The sequence below is a fragment of the Heloderma suspectum genome, chromosome 5 (assembly GCF_057233095.1).
Source record: "Heloderma suspectum isolate Gila_16-S chromosome 5, 16-S_ref, whole genome shotgun sequence".
NCBI lineage: Eukaryota > Metazoa > Chordata > Lepidosauria > Squamata > Helodermatidae > Heloderma > Heloderma suspectum.
The window spans coordinates 227,707,727-227,729,229 of record NC_139462.1 but is presented as its reverse complement, the minus strand read 5'-3'; the positions used below and the strand labels follow the sequence as shown (position 1 = coordinate 227,729,229).

General features: G+C 46.3%; 1 protein-coding gene across 1 annotated transcript in view; it reads left to right on the top strand.

Moving 5' to 3' along the window:
• Positions 1-21,503, top strand: part of OBSCN (obscurin, cytoskeletal calmodulin and titin-interacting RhoGEF) — a 294,672-nt gene that overhangs the window by 49,169 nt on the left and 224,000 nt on the right. Inside the window, exons 16-24 of the mRNA XM_084859836.1 lie at positions 542-817; positions 1,836-2,111; positions 3,456-3,731; positions 5,075-5,350; positions 6,258-6,524; positions 8,006-8,275; positions 9,905-10,171; positions 19,144-19,410; positions 21,382-21,494. Of these exons, the coding sequence (XP_084715962.1) occupies positions 542-817; positions 1,836-2,111; positions 3,456-3,731; positions 5,075-5,350; positions 6,258-6,524; positions 8,006-8,275; positions 9,905-10,171; positions 19,144-19,410; positions 21,382-21,494 (2,288 nt within the window). The remainder of the gene's footprint in view (positions 1-541; positions 818-1,835; positions 2,112-3,455; positions 3,732-5,074; positions 5,351-6,257; positions 6,525-8,005; positions 8,276-9,904; positions 10,172-19,143; positions 19,411-21,381; positions 21,495-21,503) is intronic.

The window sequence follows — 21,503 nt, the reverse complement described above, 5'->3', positions numbered from 1 at the left end:
GGATGGCGGAGAATTCCGCCACAGACTCCAGTGAGGCCGGATTCTAAAGAATCCATCCCCCCAGAGTCCGTGGTGGAACGGACGACTCACCTTCGCCACCCTGCGAAGTTCACGCCGGCTGGATCCTACCTGCCGCCAGCCGGGTCCTGGTCATTTCCTGTCGTCTGCTGCCATCTGCGGAAGCAAATGGCATCCAGTGTAGCGGATGCCATTTGCATCCCTGGTCTTTGCCGTGATAGGCTACGTAAATCTTTACGTAGATTTACGCAAAGAGCAGGGGTGCAAATGGTGTCCACTATGCCAGATGCCATTTGCATCCACAGACCAGCACCGGACGGAAGTCCGGCAGCGGATGGACTCAGCCGGCGGCTCTGCGGACTCGCTGTGGAGCGGAGCCGGCCAGGGAGGATTCTTGGGGGGAGGAACGGATCGCCTCCCCCCCACCCCACGGACCCTTCAGCGGACTCAGGTGAGTGGGGTTCGTACACCCCTATGATGAAGTGTTGGTGTTTTGTTTATTTTAAAATCCCTGCTGGTGCAGAAGTTGAGGATACGTTTGCCAACAAGGAGAAGGTACAGAAAGAGATCAAGGCTGTATCTTCAGAGAATGCCTCCCTCAGCTGCTATGTGGCTCAGGCCAAGACAGAAGTGAAATGGTCCAAGGATGGGAAACTGATCTCTCCTGGCAAGAAATTCAAGGTAGAAGCTGAAGGCAAATCGCGGCGGCTGATTGTGCAGCAGGTGGAGAAGAAGGATGCAGGCGAGTACACCTGTGAAGCCGACAACCAGAAACTGACCTTCAAAGTAATTGTAGCAGGTACCAAGGCCTTCATATTTTCCTTTATATACTACTATATTTGGGGCTGTATGTGGCATCACAGGCTTTTGGCCACAGCAGAAGGATTTCATTTTTTGCTCATCACATAGAGCAGCTCTTAGAGTTCCGAACAGATGTGCCAACACAAGTTTTATAAGTGGCCACTGTACATCTGAAATGACTCAATGTTTTGTGTTTGGTCATTTTTGCTCTGTCCATAACTTGTGAATAAGCTACACTTCTGTTTTTCCTAGTGAAGAGCTCCGTGTAGCTGTAAATCTTGCAGGGGCTGCATAATCATCAGTGCTAGACTGTCAGGGTGGAAACTGAGCCGATAGAGCCCCAGAGCAGTTCTGATTTTGAGGAGGATCAGCAATCCGTGGGAGAGGAGCCAGCTCATCCCTCACAGGCACAGCAGCTGGCAGAGATTCCTCCTGCCAGCATTCCTGAGATAGATAGTGACCCGGGCAGTGAGAGAGTGTGGGAGGGGGGCTTGCTGGACGCTCAACGCAGACGCAAAGAGTGACGAACGATGGAGGGTGCGGAAAGGAGGCGTAGCGCCCATTTGGCGTGCAAGCAACGGCCGCCTCCTGTGGACCCAAGGGAAAGAGGGAGGATCTCTCCCTAGCCCATAAGTTCAGGGTTTTCAAGTGACTCTCCTTCAAACGGGGATCAACTGCGTACTCGGCACATAGGCCACTCTGCTGTTCCTTGCTTAGTCGCTGGTGATTAGCATCTGAAAGAGTCATTAAGTTGTAAAAGGATTAAAGCCTTGAAAAGAATCCTTTCGTCTGTGTCTTGAGTTGGCTATTGGAGTCTACTGAAAGAGGCCGCTAGGGTGCCTCCTGACATAGACCAAGCCAAAAAGTGTACTAGTAGTCTATAATTGTTTTATTTTATGTATTTATTTGTGACATTTGTATACTGCTGAGTATAATAAAATCTCTCAGCAGTTCACAGTTAATGACATGTTAATGTTTTGTATGTTTTAAAATTCCTGCTGGTGTTAATGGTGCAGAAATGGAGGATGCGTTTGCCAACAAGGAGAAGGTACAGAAAGAGATCAAGGCTGTATCTTCAGAGAACGCCTCCCTTAGCTGCGAGGTGACCCAGGCCAAGACAGAAGCAAAGTGGTCCAAGAATGGGAAACTGATCTCTCCTGGCAAGAAATTCAAGGTAGAAGCTGAAGGCAAATCCCGGCGGCTGATTGTGCAGCAGGTGGAGAAGAAGGATGCAGGCGAGTACACCTGTGAGGCCGCTGGCCAGCAACTGACCTTCAAACTTAATGTCACAGGTGAGAATGAGAGACACTTCGTTGGAAAGAGAGATTCTTTCCCAGGAACTCAGTCACGTCACATCAGGAAGATTAAATATGGCTACATTCTATATTTGTATAACTATCCCTGTTTGAGTACCTGCCTAGGTACTTGCCCTCTCGTCATGGCCAGCAGAAATGGGGGAAGGGAAGTATGCAAAATAAATTACAGTATCCTCTGGATTTGCAAACATTATTCAGTGTCTCAGAGTTTGGTAAACAAGTGAGCAGAATGTGAGTTAGTTTGGTGGTTGTTTTTTTTTAAAAACACTGAATTTAAAAAAGCTCTTTTCATCAAGGCTTATTTATTTATTTAGACAGACAGACAATTATTTACTTCCATTTGCAACTTAAAAAAGAAATTATTATTAAAGTACAAATAACATACATGAACAATATAGCTGCATAAATGTTCAACCTATAAATTTTCTAAAATAAGCACACAGTATTGAACTGTGATGTACCATTACAAATTTGCCAATTCTGTTGTGTTAAAAAAATAATAAAAGTGGGCTCTGTATTGTAGGGTGGAGTTACTCATGGATTCGTGGTCTGGGAATGCTTAGCTGCTTACCTAGAATACATCTGAGCATTGCAGGAGGTGGTTAGAGGGTTGGGTAATGTGTCTTTCAGGGAAACATGCCTGTTTTGTACAGATCATCTCACTGACAAAGCTCTGATAAACTTCTGTTGGGCCCCAGATCTATCTGGTCTGTTGGTACTTTATTTATATTTATTTATTTATTCCAAAGAATTAAATATTTTACTTTAGTGTGGTGCACCTATCTTGCTCTTGCCCTCTACTTGTGGTCTCTGAATGTTGAGGGTCTGCTAACACCCACCTCCCCTGAGTGTGAGGAGGTGGGTGTTAGCAGGCAGTTCTGTCTTTGGTTGGCGTGTTGGAGTTCATTACAACAGTGGTAAAGGTGAGGGGTGGGTACAGATTAAGAAAGAAGAGCTGAAGCATTTCCCCAAAGAATCATCAGTGTTACACTACACATATTTAAACCAGTTTCAGACCTGTTTAACTATCCTGTCTCCTAGCCAAGGAACTTTGGGAATGGTACTTGCATGAAGTGGCTAACTACCAAAATATGTTCTGGTACCATTAAAAACTACAATTCCCAGAGTTCGTTGAGGGAAGCCAGGACATGTTGCTCATTAATTTCTACCACAGGCCTACCCAATTTCTGGCCTACGAAGGAGACATTACCCACCAGCCATGTGTGGGGGCATGCTGGGGCTCACAAACTGGTTTAAACTGGCAAAGTAGGCACTTGTCCCCTGCTCATAGCTATTCCATTACTTCCCTCCACATCACAGAGGCTGTGACTGTATTTGCTAATAAGGAGAAGGCACAGGAGGAGGTCATGGCTGTCCTGAAGGAGAGCGCTGTCCTGGTCTGTGAGGTGATTGCCGCTGATGCTCAGGTGAAATGGTACAAAGATGGGAAACCCCTCAGCTCCAGCAAAAAAATCAAGATGGAGTCTGTGGGCACCTCCCGAAAACTGCTCCTGGAGCAGGTGGAGAAGAAGGATGCTGGGGAGTACACCTGTGAAGCTGCTGGCCAGAAACTGACTTTCAAAGTTGAAGCAGTAGGTAAGTTCCCTTCCCCTCTACAGGAAAAGCAGGAAAGTGTGAATCCTGTGCTTGTGTTGGAACGAGCCACTTTTGAATGGCCCCTGGCTATTATTGAGCTGGGCTTTCACCCAGTGCTGGCTCCAGGTTTTTGAGGGCCCTTGGACAAGACACTCCCTCAGGAAATCTATCTTACCACCACTGTCCCCAGCTGCTGTCGTTCCTCCTCCTCCTCCTCCTCATTGCTGACGCTTGCTTGACAGTCAGAGAGCCAGTGAACAAGCAGATGAACAAAGAGGCTGCCATGGTGAAGAGGAGGGGGAACTCCAGAGGCCTCTTGTCAGTGGGTCCCTGCTGGGGTGTGGGCCCTTGGCAGGTGCCCAACCATCCCTACCCTTGTTGTTGGTCCTGCTTTCAACGTCTCCCTTGCCTTGACTGATATAGATGTAGTGCCACCTTGCAGGCCCCCAAATCTTGTCAGGCCATTAAAGTGAGAAAGGTTTTCAGTCTTTAGGTGAGTGCCAGATGTGGGCTGTCTTCCTCTGCTTAAATAACAGCTGCCCATATAGGAGGTGTCCTTTGGGTAGCTGCTGTGAGGCATCCCATTTCATCCTCCAGGCAGTTTGTGGGGAGAACGAAAACCCATTGGGTTTGATTAGCTTCCATCATTTCCTTCAAATGATCATGCAGGAGATTTAGTGGAAACCATGTAGCTGGTGGTCCCCCCTGCTATGAAAAGAACAATGGATGTTTGTGGGGTAGGTTAGGGATGGCCTCAGAGAGGGTGTGGTGTGGGTGCCGCTAAGAGAGAATGGTCCAGTTCCCAGGTCACAACAGTTTCCACCGGGGGTTTTAAGCAGGAGCAGCTAAACAACACTTTGTTTAGTGTTGTGTCTGAACTCAGACCTCTGGCTTGTCTCTCCCTTGAAAAGCCCGAGAAACAAACCTAGAACAAAGCATGGATTCTTTCTCTGGCTTGTTGGAGGAGAGACAAGCCAGAGGTCCTGGTTCAGACACAATACTAAACAACCCAAGGACGGCGCGTCCTTGGGTTGTTTAGCCACTCTTCCTTCTAGGGGGAGCAATGAGGCAGCATGCACCAGCACCCTCCGGCATTCACAACAACCCGCAGTTTAAAAAAAAAAAGTGGGTTGTCATGATTTGCATGCCAGTCCAATGTTCTTTGGAACAAAGCTATGCTCTCAGCCACTACCATTAGCTGTGGTGGAGAATTTGTGTGTGCACTTACTTTTGTTTTTAATTGGTTCATTTCATTTGAGAATCTCTGGAGTTTGGGGAAGATCTGGCAGTTCTTATGTATATAGCCATTGGGAGTGTTTTTATTTTTACGATGTACTCTACAGAATCAGAGCCGAAGTTCCAAAAGAAAGTTGCCAAGGAGAAGCCGGTGGTTGTCCAGGAGGAGGAGAGCATCATCCTGTCAACTTCAGTGGTGCCCGATGACGCTGAGGTCAAATGGTTCAAGGATGGAATTGAGATCAAAGCTGACAAGAAGTATGAGATGAAAAAAGAGGGGGGCACTAGGATCCTGACCGTGAAGCAGGCTGAGGTCAAAGATACTGCTGTGTACACTTGTGAGACCAGGAGTGATAAGCAGCAGTTCCAAGTGCAAGTTGAAGGTGAGAAAAAACTTCTCGGAAGTGGTCAGAAACAAGATTTCCATCCTGGGTCTCCAAATGCAGAGCCTTGCAGGCCAAACCCAATGCACTTAAACAGGCATGAATTTGCACGCCCAGCTCCATTCTTCCTCGATGGCAAGGAAAGCAAGGCTTACCTAAAGAAACGCCAAACTTGTGTTGAGAGTTCAGCCCCAGCCCACCCCAGCCTGAAAACAATATGGAATCAGTTTTGGATGGGCCCATTGGATTCTAGTCCAACTCCAATAACCCTATATCTTCCCTGAGCCAAAATCTATAAACAGAACATTCTGTATTAGGGAAAAAGCTAGATTATGCGACTTGTATATATTATGCCAATTCAGTCATATGCATATATTTTCTAATTTTGTTGGCTTCTGCTAGCCACAGGGAGGAGGAGCTGTGGAGGACTTTGAAGCCCTGTGCTTTGACTTAATGGAAATCCAGATGAGTACACCCCACTTGTCAGCTTTTGAGATTTTACCAAGCATTGCGGAGATATTTGTGAGCCTACCTTTGCAGCCTAAAGAGTTAGTCTTACTCTTTAAAAAAGAAAAGAAACAAAGATGAGATTCTGACCTTGGACTCAGGCCCCGTTTTTGTAGATGTTCAGTGCTGCTGCAGTTCTTCGTTTGTCATGGTGGTTTTTATTTTCTGGCTTCCCTCCTGCTGGAGAAGACTGAGGCAAGCCTCAGACTTTGAGAACCCGAGTGCCATGTTTCTTGGTAGAAAGGCAGGGTATAAATCCAACAAATAAATAACAAACAGATTGCCTGTTTAACATGTGCAAGAGGGACAGTAAGAACAGATGTCCAGCCCTCCTTCTTCTCAAAGAGCCTGGGAAAAGTTGTGTATTGATGTCCTTTCCCCTCATCTCAATTAACTTCAGAAATCCCCGTGAAGTTTGCCAAGAAGCTGGAGCCAGTTAAAGCTGAGATCGGAGGGACACTGACTCTGAGTTGCGAACTAAGCCAGACTGGGGGCAAGGTGGTCTGGCGCAAGGATGGAGTGGAACTCAAAGCCGACAGGCGCTACCAGATGCGTGAGATGGGTGAAAAACATGTCCTGATCATAACAGGGCTCCGGGCAGAAGACAAGGGAGATTACTACTGTGAAACCAGGGATGACAAGTGCAGCATTCATGTCACCCCCACAGGTATGGGTTGGCCTCCTGGCCCTAGTGGTAATAGCTAGTGATGTGCCAAGAATTTCTCCCACATTTTTTCGACCATTCTCATTCAATTTGATAGAAGAGAAATTGCTTCTGAAAAGAAAATCAACAGTCAAGAAATTTCGGAGAAATTCTGAAGGGTTGGGTTTGGGTTTCTTGGGCTTACTTTTCTTAGGAGATGGCCAAGGAGTGAGCACAAGCATCCTGTTTTTCACTGTACAATCATCTCTCTGGGAGCCTGCACCCTTCTCAGCTTCCTACACTTCAGTTAAAGCCCAACAGAAGGCAACATGGGGCAATTCCGCCCACAGGGCTTTTTCAGATCAGGACATACAGGCAGCCTGGGAGGCCGGCTGTGATTAAGTGAGCGCAAAAACACCACAAAAATAAACTATAAAACATCTTGAATGAGGCAGAACAACGGAAGCTTCTTTCATGGGGCGTGGGTGGGGAGGAAACTGGAGGACAGATTTTGGCAGAGCACGAACTTCACTTCATCCCTGGAGCTGGACACAACACTGCCCCCACCTGCGTTGTTGTGGATCCAAACTGGGGGCCAGTCTGCCAAGACAGTTGATGCTGTTGCAGCAGGAAGACCGCCCAAACCCAAAGAAAGAAGCTGTGCTACGAGCCCTGCCAATGGGGAGCCCTAGATTTGAGAAACTGTTGAGAATTTCTCCTCCCCCTGGAGAAATTCAGTGAAATTGTCTCCCAAATTGCTGTGCCCACAAGTAAGGTGGAGAATTTCAAGAGGCCATTTGTGCACAGCCCTAGTAATAGCATAAACGCCAAGGTGTTGTTGGGTAACTGGTCCAAAGGTGGGCATCCAGGGTTCCATTGTCATAGGTGTCTGCTCTGGGAGGGGTGTCGAACCTCAGGCCTGTGGGCCAATTTGGCCACGCTGCTTCCCCCTGACTGCCAGTCATTGGGTGGCTTCCTGTCATTTTCACATCCCCCCACCCCTTCTAAAAGGTTGAAATGCCTCTTCTGAGGCTGAGTTACTGGCAGTACAAGCTTTAAGCTCAAATATGCTGGCATGTTTGGCCCCACCTCTTTTGCCTTTGGCTCCACCCACCAATAGAATGCAGCCCCCGATAGCTTCTCCAGAAGTGAAATTCAGCCCATGGACTGAAAGACGTTCGACGCCCCTGTGCTCAGGGGACGTTCTGAAAGCGAAGCGATGGCTCTTTGAGGCGCATAGCAGGCAGTGGTGCAGGCAGTAAGATTCCTGAATGGAGGCCATGCATGAGGCTGTTCAGGATTGAGGCCTAGCATGGAGAAGCATAGGGCAGAACCCAGGCACCCAGTGAGCTTCATGGCCAAGTAGGGACTTGAACCCAGGTCTCCCAAGTCCCAGTCCAACACTCTAACCACTATGCCATACTGGCAGATGGGGTGAATGTTTTGTATTAATAACTGTAGCCAGTTAAATTGTTATGAGAGTTAATAGTTGTCTCCTCCTCCAGTTGCTAGAGTGGTGAAGTTTGTCAAAGGCCTCCACAGCATCGTAGCCGAAGAAGGCAAGGAGGCTGTTTTCAAGTGTGTTGTCTCCCCTGGTGATGCAGCCGTCACGTGGAGCAAAAATGGAGCCAAAATCGAAGCCAGTAAGAAATATGTCATTTCTCGGAAGGACGCAAACCACAGTCTCACCATCAGTGACCTGACTCTAAAGGATTCGGCTGAAGTCTCTGCAGAAGCGGAAGGGGTGGAGAGCAAAGCCACCCTCAAAGTGGAAGGTAAGTAATGAAAAGAAGCAAAGCATATATGAGTCAAAAATAGAATTTGCATATTGGTAAATATAAGGCAAATTAAGGAGTGGTGAGTTTTAACCATCAGATGTATAGTTACAGCAGGAATAGATTTATATATTGATTGAAATTGGTATTCATAGAGTTGTGTTTTTTTGTTTTGTTTTTAAAGGATGATGTAGAAGCGCTAGTCATGTTACTAACTGTATATATTGGAATATTTACCCATCTTGTAAAATGTTACTGGACTTCTACCAAGATTTGTTTGTGCTTTTATAATATGTAATTTTTAAAAATAGCAAAGAATGCAATTTATGTCTTTGAGACAGCCTACAAGGCTGGATCGAAACATGAACCAGACTGAGGTAGAATGGACAGGAATGCTTCAATTGGAGGTGGGGGGATTCCATTTCTGAATGCTACCCCCATGTAACTGCCCCCCCCCCCAAGTGAAGCCATTTGCAAGTAGAGATCTAAAGCATCAGGGAGAGGTTCTAGCTAGCTTCTCTCCCTCTGGTGCTAGTTTCCTACTTGCAGGAAGGTTTGATACAGGGGAAAAAAATTTTAAAGGCTGCCGTGTTCAGGTTCAAATAACACAGAATACGATGGTAGACTGATGTGGTAGAACTCTGGACTGTATCCCTTTGGATTCCAGATGGTGGTGGTAAAGGAATATATTTGAATGCTGCCATATGTGAAAAACTCTCTCCATTTAGTAAACTAGCACTTCTGTGGCAAAGCTACACTAAGGGTGCAATCCTAACTAGATAGGCGGCTGCCTCCGACCTCGGAGGCGACTGCCTGTCCAAAGCAAGGCAGGAGAGGCATAGGGGGATCGTTCGCTCCCTCCGCAACTCTCCTGCCTTGCTATTTTTCGCTAGACAGCCATTTTCGGCTGTCCAGCGACAGGGGGGGCCGACCGGGAGAGGAAGCTGCTGTACGACATGTTGGATGTGTCGTATGTGCAGCTCCACTCCCCCACTCTGGAACGCCCCTTTTCAGTCACTCTGCATTCCTCTTGCGAGTGTGGAGGATGGGGCTTCTCTGCGCTGCCTCTGAGGCAGCGCAGACAAGGGGAGAGGTCAGATTTCCGGGAAGTGACCTTGGAGCGCGTGCTCCGAGGTCGGTTCCCGGAAAAGAGCATATCCTATGGCCCTCTAGACAGCATCTAGCGGCCATAGGATTGCTTTCTCCACTTTTCTTCCTGACATGCTAGTTTCCTGTATGCAGGGAGTTCTTCACATGAGGAAGCATTCAAAAACGCCGTCTCCCACCTACTGTTTGAAGTTGTTTACCTCCAAACCTCTATCTGAAGGATGAGGGCAAGACTGATATAGCTCAGTGAGCATTTGTCTCATAGGTACGCATGTCAGGCAGGTTGCAAAGCTGGAGTACACCATCAGTGAAGCCCCACTGTGACCAATGTTAAGATGTCACATTTTGTCAGGATGATCGTAACAGCCACACTTCTTGATTTGTCACATCTGCAGGGCACCTGCCATCCAGCGCCCCCTCCCCTTGTGCATAACAGCTTGTATAAGCTCATGTTTAGCGTCACCTCATTGCAGCCGTTTCCTGTGCTCTCTTCACATTGTATTGCCATTGTGTTTTGTGCAGAGGCCCCAGTGTTATTCCTGAAGAAATTGGAGACCAAAACGGTGCAGGAAAAGGAGACCGTGACTCTAGAAGTAGAGCTGTCAAAGCCGACCACAGAGGTGAAATGGGCGAAGAATGGCAGTGTGCTCCACCCAAGCGCTGACATGGAGATCAAAGCTGATGGGGCCAAACACAGCCTGGTGATTAAGAGTGCCAGCTGTGGGGACCGTGGATTTTACTCCTGTGAGACCCTCTATGACAAGACCCAGGCGAAACTAGCTGTGGAAAGTAAGTCAGCAGGAGTCCCAAGCCTTCCCTTGGGGGCTGGCCTTTGGGGAATGCAAAGCTTGCCCCTTAAAATGGATCTGGTAGTGGAATGACAGGGAGGAGGGGGACCATAGATCAGTGGCTGGGCACATACTTTTCATGCACCAGGTCCCAGGGCATCTCCAGTGATAAGCATGCACACATAAATGTTTACATGTACATCTAAAGAACCATTTTGTTTTTTAGGAGTAAGTATACTTTTCTAAAACTGTAATGTGTGAATGGGCCAACTTCAAGTTTGGAATTATATATAGAGTACTGGTAAATACATAAGAAATAATACTGGTGTGCTCATGAGAACTAGGACTGGCTATACCATCCTTTGAAGTAGACACTCAGTCACAAACCTGGGTTGGCGGACATGTAACGTGTGGAATGGTACCAAGGATTTGAACGCACTGTATCAGACCTTTCTTGGGAGAAGGAAGGCCATACTTCCTCATCCCTCCTTGTCCTTCCTCAGTGCATTGCTGCTGCAAGTTGGCACCTCTGCGGACTTATTTATTTATTTATTTATTTATTGTTTCATTTCATTTCATTTTTGTGCCACCCAATAGCTTGCACCTATGATAGCAGCAGCAAGTGTGTGTGTGTGTGTGTCTCTGACCACTTGGCAGGCTGTGTTTGAAGTGGCAGAAGGAAAATCTTCTGCTCAGTTCTCTCAAGCTGGTGGATTTGCGAGGAGCAGCAGCAAATCCACCGGGGGGCCAGCTTTCTTTCAAGCAGGAACCTGGTGGCCCACAACCCAACCCAGGTAGATTTGATGTTCCATGCAACGTCTGAACATCTCTAAGGGCGCAATCCTATGCATATTTAGACAGAAAGAGCCCTACAACTCCCAGCATTCCTCAGCCAGTTGTAGGACTTTTTTTCTGTCTAAATATGCATAGGATTGCACCCTGATTAAGACTCTAAGTCAGGGGTGGGTAATCACAATCCTTCCAGGGGCCAAATTACCCCCACCATGGGACAGATGATGTCACAGGGTGGGTCCCTGCTGGTGCCGTCACCATGCCTGGCATCATCGGGCCCCCAGCTGAAGCACCAGCTGGAGTTCCTCCAGTCAGCACTTCTACCAGAGAGCCTTTTCCCTCACCCTTCGCTTTCCCCATGTGGCATTTGCAGAAGCTCCTGAGGTTTCGCCTGCCCCCCGCACCTTCCTCCACTGGGATGGGCAAAGACTTGGTGCACCTATTAGGAGGGTGAGCAGCACGCCAAGTAACAGGATTCCCCACTGTAATGTCTGCTCACAGATTGGAGATTACAGCAGGAATTCCTCTCCTGCCTCCTCCCGCAAGCCCCTTGCAGCCCCCAGGGTCTGGGCAGGGGATCACAGAATCATAGAACCATAGAATAGTAGGGTTGGAAGGGGCCTACAAGGCCATCGAGTCCAACCCCCTGCTCAATGCAGGAATCCAAGTCAGAGCATCCCTGGCAGATGGCTGTCCAGCCTCATCTTGAACGCCTCCAGTGTGAGAGAGCCCACTACCTCCCTAGGTAATTGGTTCCATTGTCATATTGCTCTAACAGTCAGGATGTTTTTCCTGATGTTCAGCCGGAATCTGGCTTCCTGTCACTTGAGCCCATGATTCCGTTTCCTGCACTCTGGGATGACTGAGAAGAGATCCTGGCCTTCCTCTCTGTGACAACCTTTCAAGTACTTGAAGAGTGCTATCCTATTTCCCCTCAGTCTTCTCTTCTCAAGGCTAAACATGCCCAGTTCTTTCAGTCTCTCCTCACAGGGCTTTGTTTCCAGCCCCCTGATCATCTCTGTTGCCCTCCTCTGAACCCTCTCCAGTTCGTCTGCATCCTTCTTAAAGTGTGGTGCCCTGAACTGGGCACAGTACTCCAGATGAGGCCTAACCAGTGCTGAGTAGAGGGGAACTAGTACTTCCTGGGATTTGGAAGCGATGCTTCTATTAATGCAGCCCAAAAGAGCACTTGCCTTTTTTGCAGCCACATCACATTTTTGGCTCATATTCAGCTTGTGATGGACAAAAATTTCAAGATCCTTCTCGCTTGTAGTATTGTTGAGCCACGTATCCCCATCTTGTAACTGTGCATTTGGTTTCTTTTTCCTAGGTGCAGAACTTGGCATTTATCCCTGTTAAATGTCATTCTGTTGTTTTCTGCCCAGCACTCCAGTCTATCAAGATCACTTTGAATTTTGTTTCTGTCTTCCAAAGTATTAGCTATCCCTCCCAATCTTGTGTCATCTGCAGATTTGATCAGCATTCCCTGCACCTCCTCTTCCAAGTCATTAATACAAACGTTGAAGAGCACTGGGCCCAGGACTGAGCCCTGTGGTACCCCACTCATTACCTCTCCCCAGTTTGAGAAGATCCCACTGATAAACACTCTTTGAGTCCGATTCTGTAGCCAACTGTGGATCCACCAGATCGTTGTTTCATCTAGCCCACTTTGAGCTAGTTTGCTCATCAGGATATTATGGGGCACTATCAAAAGCTTTGCTGAAGTCGAGGTATATTATGTCTACAGCATCCCCACGGTCCACAAGGGAGGTGACTTGATCAAAAAATGAGATCAGATTCGTCTGGCAGGATTTGTTCTTGACAAATCCATGTTGGCTTCGAGTAATCACTGCATTATTTTCAAGGTGCTTACAGATGGATTGCTTTATCATCTGCTCCAGAATTTTCCCAGAGACTGAGGTCAGACTGACTGGTCTGTAGTTCCCAGGTTCCTCCTTTTTGCCCTTTTTGAAGATAGGGACAACATTAACCCTCCTCCAGTCATCTGGCACTTCCCCCGTCCTCCATGATTTCTCAAAGAGAATAGACAGCGGTTCTGAGAGTTCTTCTGCCAGTTCCTTTATTACTCTAGGATGCAGTTCATCTGGCCCTGGAGATTTGAACTCATTCAAAGTAATTAGGTGTCCTTGACCATATGCCTGTCGATCTCAAGCTGCACTCCTGCCCCTTCAGCCTGTACTTCGCCTTTGCCAGGGGGGTGATAGACCCTCTTTTGGGAGAAGACTGAGCCAAAGTGGGAATTGAGCACCTCTGCCTTTTCTTTGTCACCTGTTATCATTTTGCCATCCTTATTTAATAGCTGAACAACCATTTCTTTCCTCTGCCTTTTACTATGCACGTAGCTGAAGAAAGCTGGGTGCCTCACTGGAGGCCCCGGGGGCTGGATGGGTTGCCCTGGTAGGCCAAACTGGTCAGCGGACCAAAGGTTCCTCCTCCTTGCTTTAAGTAAAGCACTTCATTATTTTAATATATTAAGGGGTATAGGAGTATAATCAGTCAATCAAGCCAGGGAAATGAAGGCCAGAATAGCAGTCATACAAGCGTATCTCTATCTGGTTACACTCACCCCATATTTTCAGTGTGCCAGGTTGGTCCCATGAACTGATGACCGTGCTGAGTGGGCTACTTTGGTATCCAGCTCAAAAAGCGCTTTTGCCTCTGGTCTCTTGCTTGTGCAGTCCTCCTGTGTGTTGAGTTGCTGCTTTTGCTAATCCCTTCCCTTTCTGCGCTTCCCCAAAATAACCCCAGTATGCCTGCAAGTACATTCCTCAGTCTTAAGTGATGGAGTATCCACTGACCCAGCCCAAAGGTCGCCCCTGTAACAGGAAGTTGGAGTTTTTGGAATCGCAGCTTAGACAGTGGAATGTCAGAAAAGGGCCCTCGACAGAACAGGTTTACGTATAGTCAAAGACAAGTATCCCCTTCATGGATCACTGCCTTGTTGTGGCGAAGGGGCTTGCGTAACTCAGTGAAGCCATAAGCTATGCCGTGCAGGGCCACCCAAGACGGACAGGTCATGGCAGAGGGTTCTGACAAAATGTGGTCCACTGGAGAAGGAAATGGCAACCCACTCCAGTATTCTTGCCAAGAAAACCCCATGGAACGTAGCACAAGGCTAAAAGACATGACGCCGGAAGATGAGCCCCTCAGGTCGGAAGGTGTCCAATATACTACTGGGGAAGAGCAGAGGGTATTTCCAAGTAGCGCCAGAAAGAGTGGAGCAGCTGGGCCAAAGCCAAAAGGACACTCAGCTGTGGATGTGTCTGGTGGTGAAAAGAAAATCCGATGCTGTAAAGAACAATATTGTTTAGGAACCTGGAATGTCAGATCAATGAATCAAGGTAAGCTGGAGGTGGTCAAACATGAGATGGCAAGATTGAACATCGACATCTTGGGAATCAGTGAACTCAAATGGACAGGCATGGGCGAATTTAATTCAGGTGACCATCATATCTACTATTGTGGGCAAGAATCCCTTAGAAGAAATGGAGTAGCACTCATAGTCAACAAAAGGATGGGAAAAGCAGTACTGGGGTAGAATCTTAAAAATGACAGAATGATCTCAGTACGAATCCAAGGCAAACCATTCAACATCACAGTAATTCAAGTCTATGCCCCAACCACGGAGGCCGAAGAAGCTGAGGTTGATCGGTTCTATGAAGACCTACAACACCTTCTAGAACTAACACCAAAAAAAGATGTCCTCTTCATCATAGGGGATTGGAATGCTAAAGTAGGAAGTCAAGAAATCACTGGGATAACAGGCAGGCATGGCCTTGGGGTACAAAATGAAGCAGGACAAAAGCTAATAGAGTTTTGCCAAGAGAACACGCTGATCATAGCAAACACCCTTTTCCAACAGCACAAGAGACGACTCTACACATGGACATCACCAGATGGTCAATATTGAAATCAGATTGATTATGTCCTTTGCAGCCAAAGATGGAGAAGCTCTATACAGTCAGTCAAAACAAGACCTGGAGCTGACTGTGGCTCAGATCATGAGCTGCTTCTTGCAAAATTTCGGCTTAAATTGAAGAACGTAGGGAAAACCACTAAACCATTCAGGTATGACCTCAATCATATCCCTTATGAATATACAGTGGAGGTGAGGAATAGATTTCAGGGATTAGACCTGATAGACAGAGTGCCTGAGGAACTATGGACGGAGGTCCGTAACATTGTTCAGGAGGCAGCAACGAAATCCATCCCAAAGAAAAAGAAATGCAAGAAAACCAAGTGGCTGTCTGATGAGGCTTTACAAGTAGCTGAGGAAAGAAGGGAAGCGAAAAGCAAGGGAGAAAGGGGAAGATATATCCAACTGAATGCAGAGTTCCAGAGAATAGCAAGGAGAGACAAGAAGGCCTTCTTAAATGAACAATGCAAAGAAATCGAGGAAAACAACAGAATGGGAAAGACTAGAGATCTCTTCAAGAAAATTGGAGATCTCAAGGGAACGTTTTGTGCAAAGATGGGCATGATAAAGGACAAAGAAGGCAGGGACCTAACAGATGCAGATGAGATTAAGAAGAGGTGGAAAGAATACACAGAAGAACTATACAGCAAAGATCTGAATGTCCCTGATAGCCATGATAGTGCGGTCACTGAACTTGAGCCAGACATCCTCGAGAGTGAAGTCAAGTGGGCCTTAGGAAGCATTACTAACAACAAAGCTAGTGGAGATGACAGTCTTCCGGCTGAGCTATTTAAAATCCTAAAAGATGATGCTGTTAAAGTGCTGCATTCAATATGCCAACAAATTTGGAACACTCAACAATGGCCGCAAGACTGGAAAAGGTCAGTTTACATTCCAATTCCAAAGAAGGGCAACGCCAAAGAGTGTTCAAACTACCGCACAATTGCACTCATTTCACATGCCAGCAAGGTGATGCTCAAAATCCTACAAGCTAGGCTTCAGCAGTATGCGAACCGAGAACTACCGGAAGTACAAGCGGGGTTTCGAAGAGGCAGAGGAACTAGAGATCAAATTGCCAACATTCACTGGATCATGGAGAAAGCAAGAGAATTTCAGAAAAACGTCTATTTCTGCTTCATTGACTATGCTAAAGCCTTTGATTGTGTGGATCACAACAAACTGTGGCAAATTCTTAAAGTGATGGGAGTACCAGACCACCTTACCTGTCTCCTGAGAAACCTGTACGAGGGTCAAGAAGCAACAGTAAGAACCAGACATGGAACAACCGAGTGGTTCAAAATTGGGAAAGGAGTACGACAAGGCTGCATATTGTCACCCTGCTTATTTAACGTATATGCAGAGTACATCATGAGAAATGCTGGGTTGAATGAATCAGAGGTCGGAATTAAGATTGCTGGGAGAATTATCAACAACCTCCGATATGCAGACGATACCACCCTAATGGCAGAAAGTGAAGAGGATCTCAAGAGCCTCTTGTTGAGGGTGAAAGAGGAGAGTGCAAAAGCTGGTTTGAAACTCAACATTAAAAAAACTAAGATCATGACATCTGGCCCTATCACTTCCTGGCATATAGAAGGGGAAGAAATGGAAGCAGTGCCAGATTTTACTTTCTTGGGCTCCAAGATCACCGCAGATGGTGACTGTAGCCATGACATTAAAAGACGCTTGCTCCTTGGGAGGAAAGCTATGGCAAACCTAGACAGCATAGTAAGAAGCAGAGACATCACCTTACCGACAAAGGTCCGTCTAATCAAAGCTATGGTTTTCCCAGTAGTAATGTATGGCTGTGAGAGCTGGACTATAAGGAAGGCTGAGCGCCGAAGAATTGATGCTTTCGAACTGTGGTACTGGAGAAGACTCTTATGAGTCCCCTGGCCTGCAAGGAGGTCCAATCAGTCCATCCTAAAGGAAATCAACCCTGAGTGCTCATTGGAAGGACAGCTACTGAAGCTGAAGCTCAAATATTTTGGCCACCTAATGCGAAGAGAAAACTCTCTGGAAAAGACCCTGATGCTGGGAAAGACTGAAGGCAAAAGGAGAAGGGGACGGCAGAGGATGAGATGGCTAGATAGCATCACCGATGCAATGAATATGGACTTGAGCACGCTCCGGGAGAGAGTGCAGGACAGGAAGGCCTGGCATGCTATGGTCCATGGGGTCAGGAAGAGTCGGACACGACTGAACGACTGAACAACAACAACAAAGACAAGTATGGCTTTAAAGGCTTTAGCCTGTGGAATGTGTATGTCAGAAAGACGGGAGCTGAGGAACAAATCACTTCCACACCGAGCTAATTGGTGTCCACTTGGTGATTGGAAGCACAGGGCTAGAATTAATATACGAGCGGTGCATTTCTGGGCCTGTTTCACACGTTATATGTCCTGGGTCCCTGATGAGTGTACCTGCATGATGCAGGTGTCTGCAAACATTCATTTGTTGCTTTTACATATTTATGCTCTTTGCCATACCCTTAAACTTTAGGCATAAATTAATTTTAATTAATTTTATTTTTAATTTAAGCACTGTTAAGGTTGGACCCTTCTCAAGGCGGTGTAGAATCTAAAAGCCACATGACGTGGGTATAATAAAAATAAATAAGAACATATTCAATAAAAATCCATAAACACAGAATTACCAATAACAATAATTAAAGACAGAATTTACCAATAAAACCAGCAGCCCAGACATTACAGGACGGGCAGTGAAAACACGTGGGTATTTAGAGCTTTCCTGAAGGCCTGGAAAGAAGGGACTTGATGAACACCTGGTGGAAGCTGATTCCAGAGGTGTAGGGCCACCACTGAGAAGGCCTTCTCCTTTGTACTCATCAGCCTAACCGTCCTTGGTGGCAGGCAAGTGAGGAGGGCCTCTGGTGATGACCCCAGAATGCGGGCAGCCTGGGAGCAGAGAAGGCAGGCCTTCAAGTAACTTGGGCCTAATACATTTAAGGCTTTAAAGGTTAAGACCAGCACTTTGAATTGTGCTTGGCAATGCACTGGCAACCAGTGCAGCTGGCACAGTATTGGTGTCACATGAGCTGGCAGCCCAGCTCACACCGGCCGGCTGTATTCTGCACCAGCTGCAGTTTCTGAACCATCTTTGAAGGCACACAGCTAAAAAAAAATGTAATGTGTGATGCAGCTCTTATCAACACCTTTAAACAGGGTGGTGCCTATGTACTTGAAAGGAGTGACTTCCACCTCTGCCAGTTGTTATGCTTATGCTTGCATGCCTCAGTAGACGTTGTTCACCACTGATAATATGCCATCAGAAAGCATATGCCTGCATTTTCCAATGTCATGTTCTAGAGCCCAGTGTAAATGGATGTGCCAGGGATAGACGTCACCCTCACGTTTAAAGAGGAAAACACACGTATTAGAAGTATTAGGTGCAAATAAGAATCCACCCTTTGAACCCAGCTGCTATATTCTGGGCAAAAATCTGCATATTATTTGGAGCATTTTTAAAACTTTCAACTCATAAATTTTGAAACTTCAGAATGCTGAAATGCTGCATTCCAAGAATGAGTGTCCAGCATTTTAGTGATCCAAATATCAAACACCATAGGATCTAGGTACCAGACTTCTGAGTACGTGGAAACTGAGACATTAAAAAGGTGAACGTTTGAACTATGCAAAAATTAAAAAAAATTGAATTCCCTGCCTGAAGCAAATATAAAGGTTATGAACCTGGAACTGTTGTTTAAAACAACAACAACAACAACAACCAAGATCACATGTTTTTAAAACTATGAATGTAAAAATAGAATCTTGCATTCCTAATTTAAAGGAGCTTAGTATGGGAAATAAGGTGTGAAGCTCCCATAGGAGCCCTGCTCTATGGTGTGTTTAGCCTAATTATTAATCCAGGTAGGGTTATGAATACTTTCCTAGGTAGATTAAGTAGGTCTGCCTCGGTAAGAGAGAGATCGCCCGTTGTTATCTTCTCCTGGAGTTTTTTTTAAGCACCTAAGCACACAACATGCTAACGTGCTCATGTCCTTAAAGTCTATCTAGTCCTCCATTCTATATCTACTAGAGGCAGTCAAGTGCCCCTGGACGTGATGGCCAACATGAGCGCTTTTGTTGGTGATTACATCCTTGCTGTAGTGTCCTGAAGGGTGCTGGAATGTTCTGTTTTCTCTCAAATGGGAGAGTGGGAAGCACAGGCTTTACTTTGGCCCAGGCACACCTAATTCTTTATAACATTGCTGTGTTTCTAAGTGAGGCCCATCAAGCTGGTGAAAGGCCTGCAGCCAGTGGACATCCACGAAAAAGAGTCTGCCACCTTTGAGGTGGAGCTGTCGCACGAGAATGTGGAAGTAACCTGGATGAAGGATGGCTTGCGGCTGAAATCACAGGGCAACTGCCAAATTTCCGTTCAGGGGAAGAAGCATTCGCTGACTCTTTCATCCCTTGCGCAAGAGGACTCGGGCCTTGTCTCCTTCAAGGCCGAAGGTGTTCACTCAACAGGCAGACTTAATGTGAAAGGTAGGCATCCACTGCACACAGGAACCCCAATTAAATTATGGATGTCTCTGTAGTGCCAACCTGTCTGTTGGGCAGATAGGGTGCTTGTTCGAAGTACAGGGCGTACAAGGGGTGCCGTGTGTCTGTTCCATCTCTCCAACCATTTTGCTGACGACAAAGTGAGTCTAGCTCTGTGCAGGTGTTCTCCTCATGTTTAAGCCCTGCATGGGAGCAGGCAAAGTGGGGATGAGTGAAATATCTCCACTCCACTCTCTCACTATTCCCATCACCTTCTACATGTGGAAGATGACTGGCTGCAGAGGAGAGCTTCCTCTATCCATGGGGAGGCTCTCCCCAAGATTTTAGAATTCTGGTTTTTCTTCAGTTCTGAAATTTTGGGTCGTGCCTACACAGACAGAGGAGGCATTCTTCTGCAGACAGGCCCCATCCACAGGTGACTAGAAAGACAAGGGAAGGGGCAGAGCTAGTGAACTTGGCCCCACGCCCCCTCCTCGCATGGAGAGCTTACATGCGTGGAGGATGCCTGCACAGGGCTTCTGTGTTTGAAGCATGTAGTTATGCTTATCTAGCAACCATGATAACCCAGGTGGTTGGCAAACCCATCCTGTGGTTGCTTGTGTGCCAAATTTGTCCTTGCCTAGAGATTTTATGAGATGGGATCTTTGTATTTAGCTTGATCATGGATCAGCAGTTGACATATTCCATGCCATCTTCCAAGAACAAAGTGCGACCACAGGATGTAGGTTCACAGAATTCCTGGTATTAGCACACAGACATTCTTTTATAAAGGACTCTGAGATCAAGCATGTCCTTTTATTTTTTACTTCAAAATCTTCAGTGTTACGTAATCATAAAATATGATAAGAGACCATAGACTATATACACAATACAAAGTTGTTGTTATAAGAAAATATATATTTTTAAAAGCTTCTAACAGTTCTTTCAGGAGCATGCCTTTCTTTTAAAAAAGTTAAACATCTTACTCATAGGACGTTTCTGAGCAGTAGCAAAAGAAGAGAGAAGCCAAGATGAGGACAGGTGTTTTTGTCTTGAAGCTTCTCCGCTTTGTCTGTCATATTTATATCATTTCTTATGAGTGGCTTAAATGATGTTTCACAAAGAACAGAATTGAAACTCAGCACTCTTTAACAATTAACTGTTATTTTTTTTCTAAATTTCCAAGCTATGTTTTGGGAGTAATATATTTATTTGATATCCTTGTCAGCACTGCCGCTCAACATGTTTCCTTAAGTTCTCAGAACAGAATACTTAATTTTAAGCCTCACCTGCACTTTCTTTCACAGCTTCTATGGGTTTTGCTAGGATAACCCTGAAGTGTTTTCCAGTTTTAGTCACTTCCCAAAATATTTTATGTCATTGTTACTCATTTATGTAAGTGAGCGGTTCAGCTAGTGGGGTCCAGGAGGCTGAGCGGCGGGGTGAGGGACGGGCAGACGGACTCCGCTTCCATCTTGGACTCCTGCAACATCCCTATGCATCACTGACTCCTCGATATACAATGGTCTTCCACGTTTCCATTACTGTTGGAGACGATGCTGAGTTGGGTCCTTCTGCCCCTTTAATAGGTGCCTGTCAGTGAACAGTGGGTTTCTGCAGCAGGAAACATTGCAGCCCTCAAACATCTGTGAACTCCAGAAGGTCTCTTTGAAACAGGAGTTGGCTTCCTTAATTCTGTGTTAGTTGAGGGGCCTTGTACTCAATATGATTCCATGTTCAGGATAGCTGTGGGGAAGTGAGGTCCTCTGGCTCCCTCTACTGATATGGTGGTGCTAGGCCGAAAACCAGATTCATAAGATTTGAATATGAGTCCAGGTCCTTGGTTTGTTCCCCGCAGGTGACATTTCATGGTGTGTGTGTGTGTTACCAGGAAACACAAACTAATCCTGTTCAGTTATGACTCTCTCAAACACAGAGCTCCATTTATTGCCTTTATTTATTAATTTTTGGCAGAAACCCGGGTGAAAATAATCAAACCTTTGGTAGACATCAGAGCTCCACACAAGGATGAAGTAACCTTTGAATGTGAACTTTCCAGGCCTAATGCGGATGTGAAGTGGCGTAAGGTACTGAAT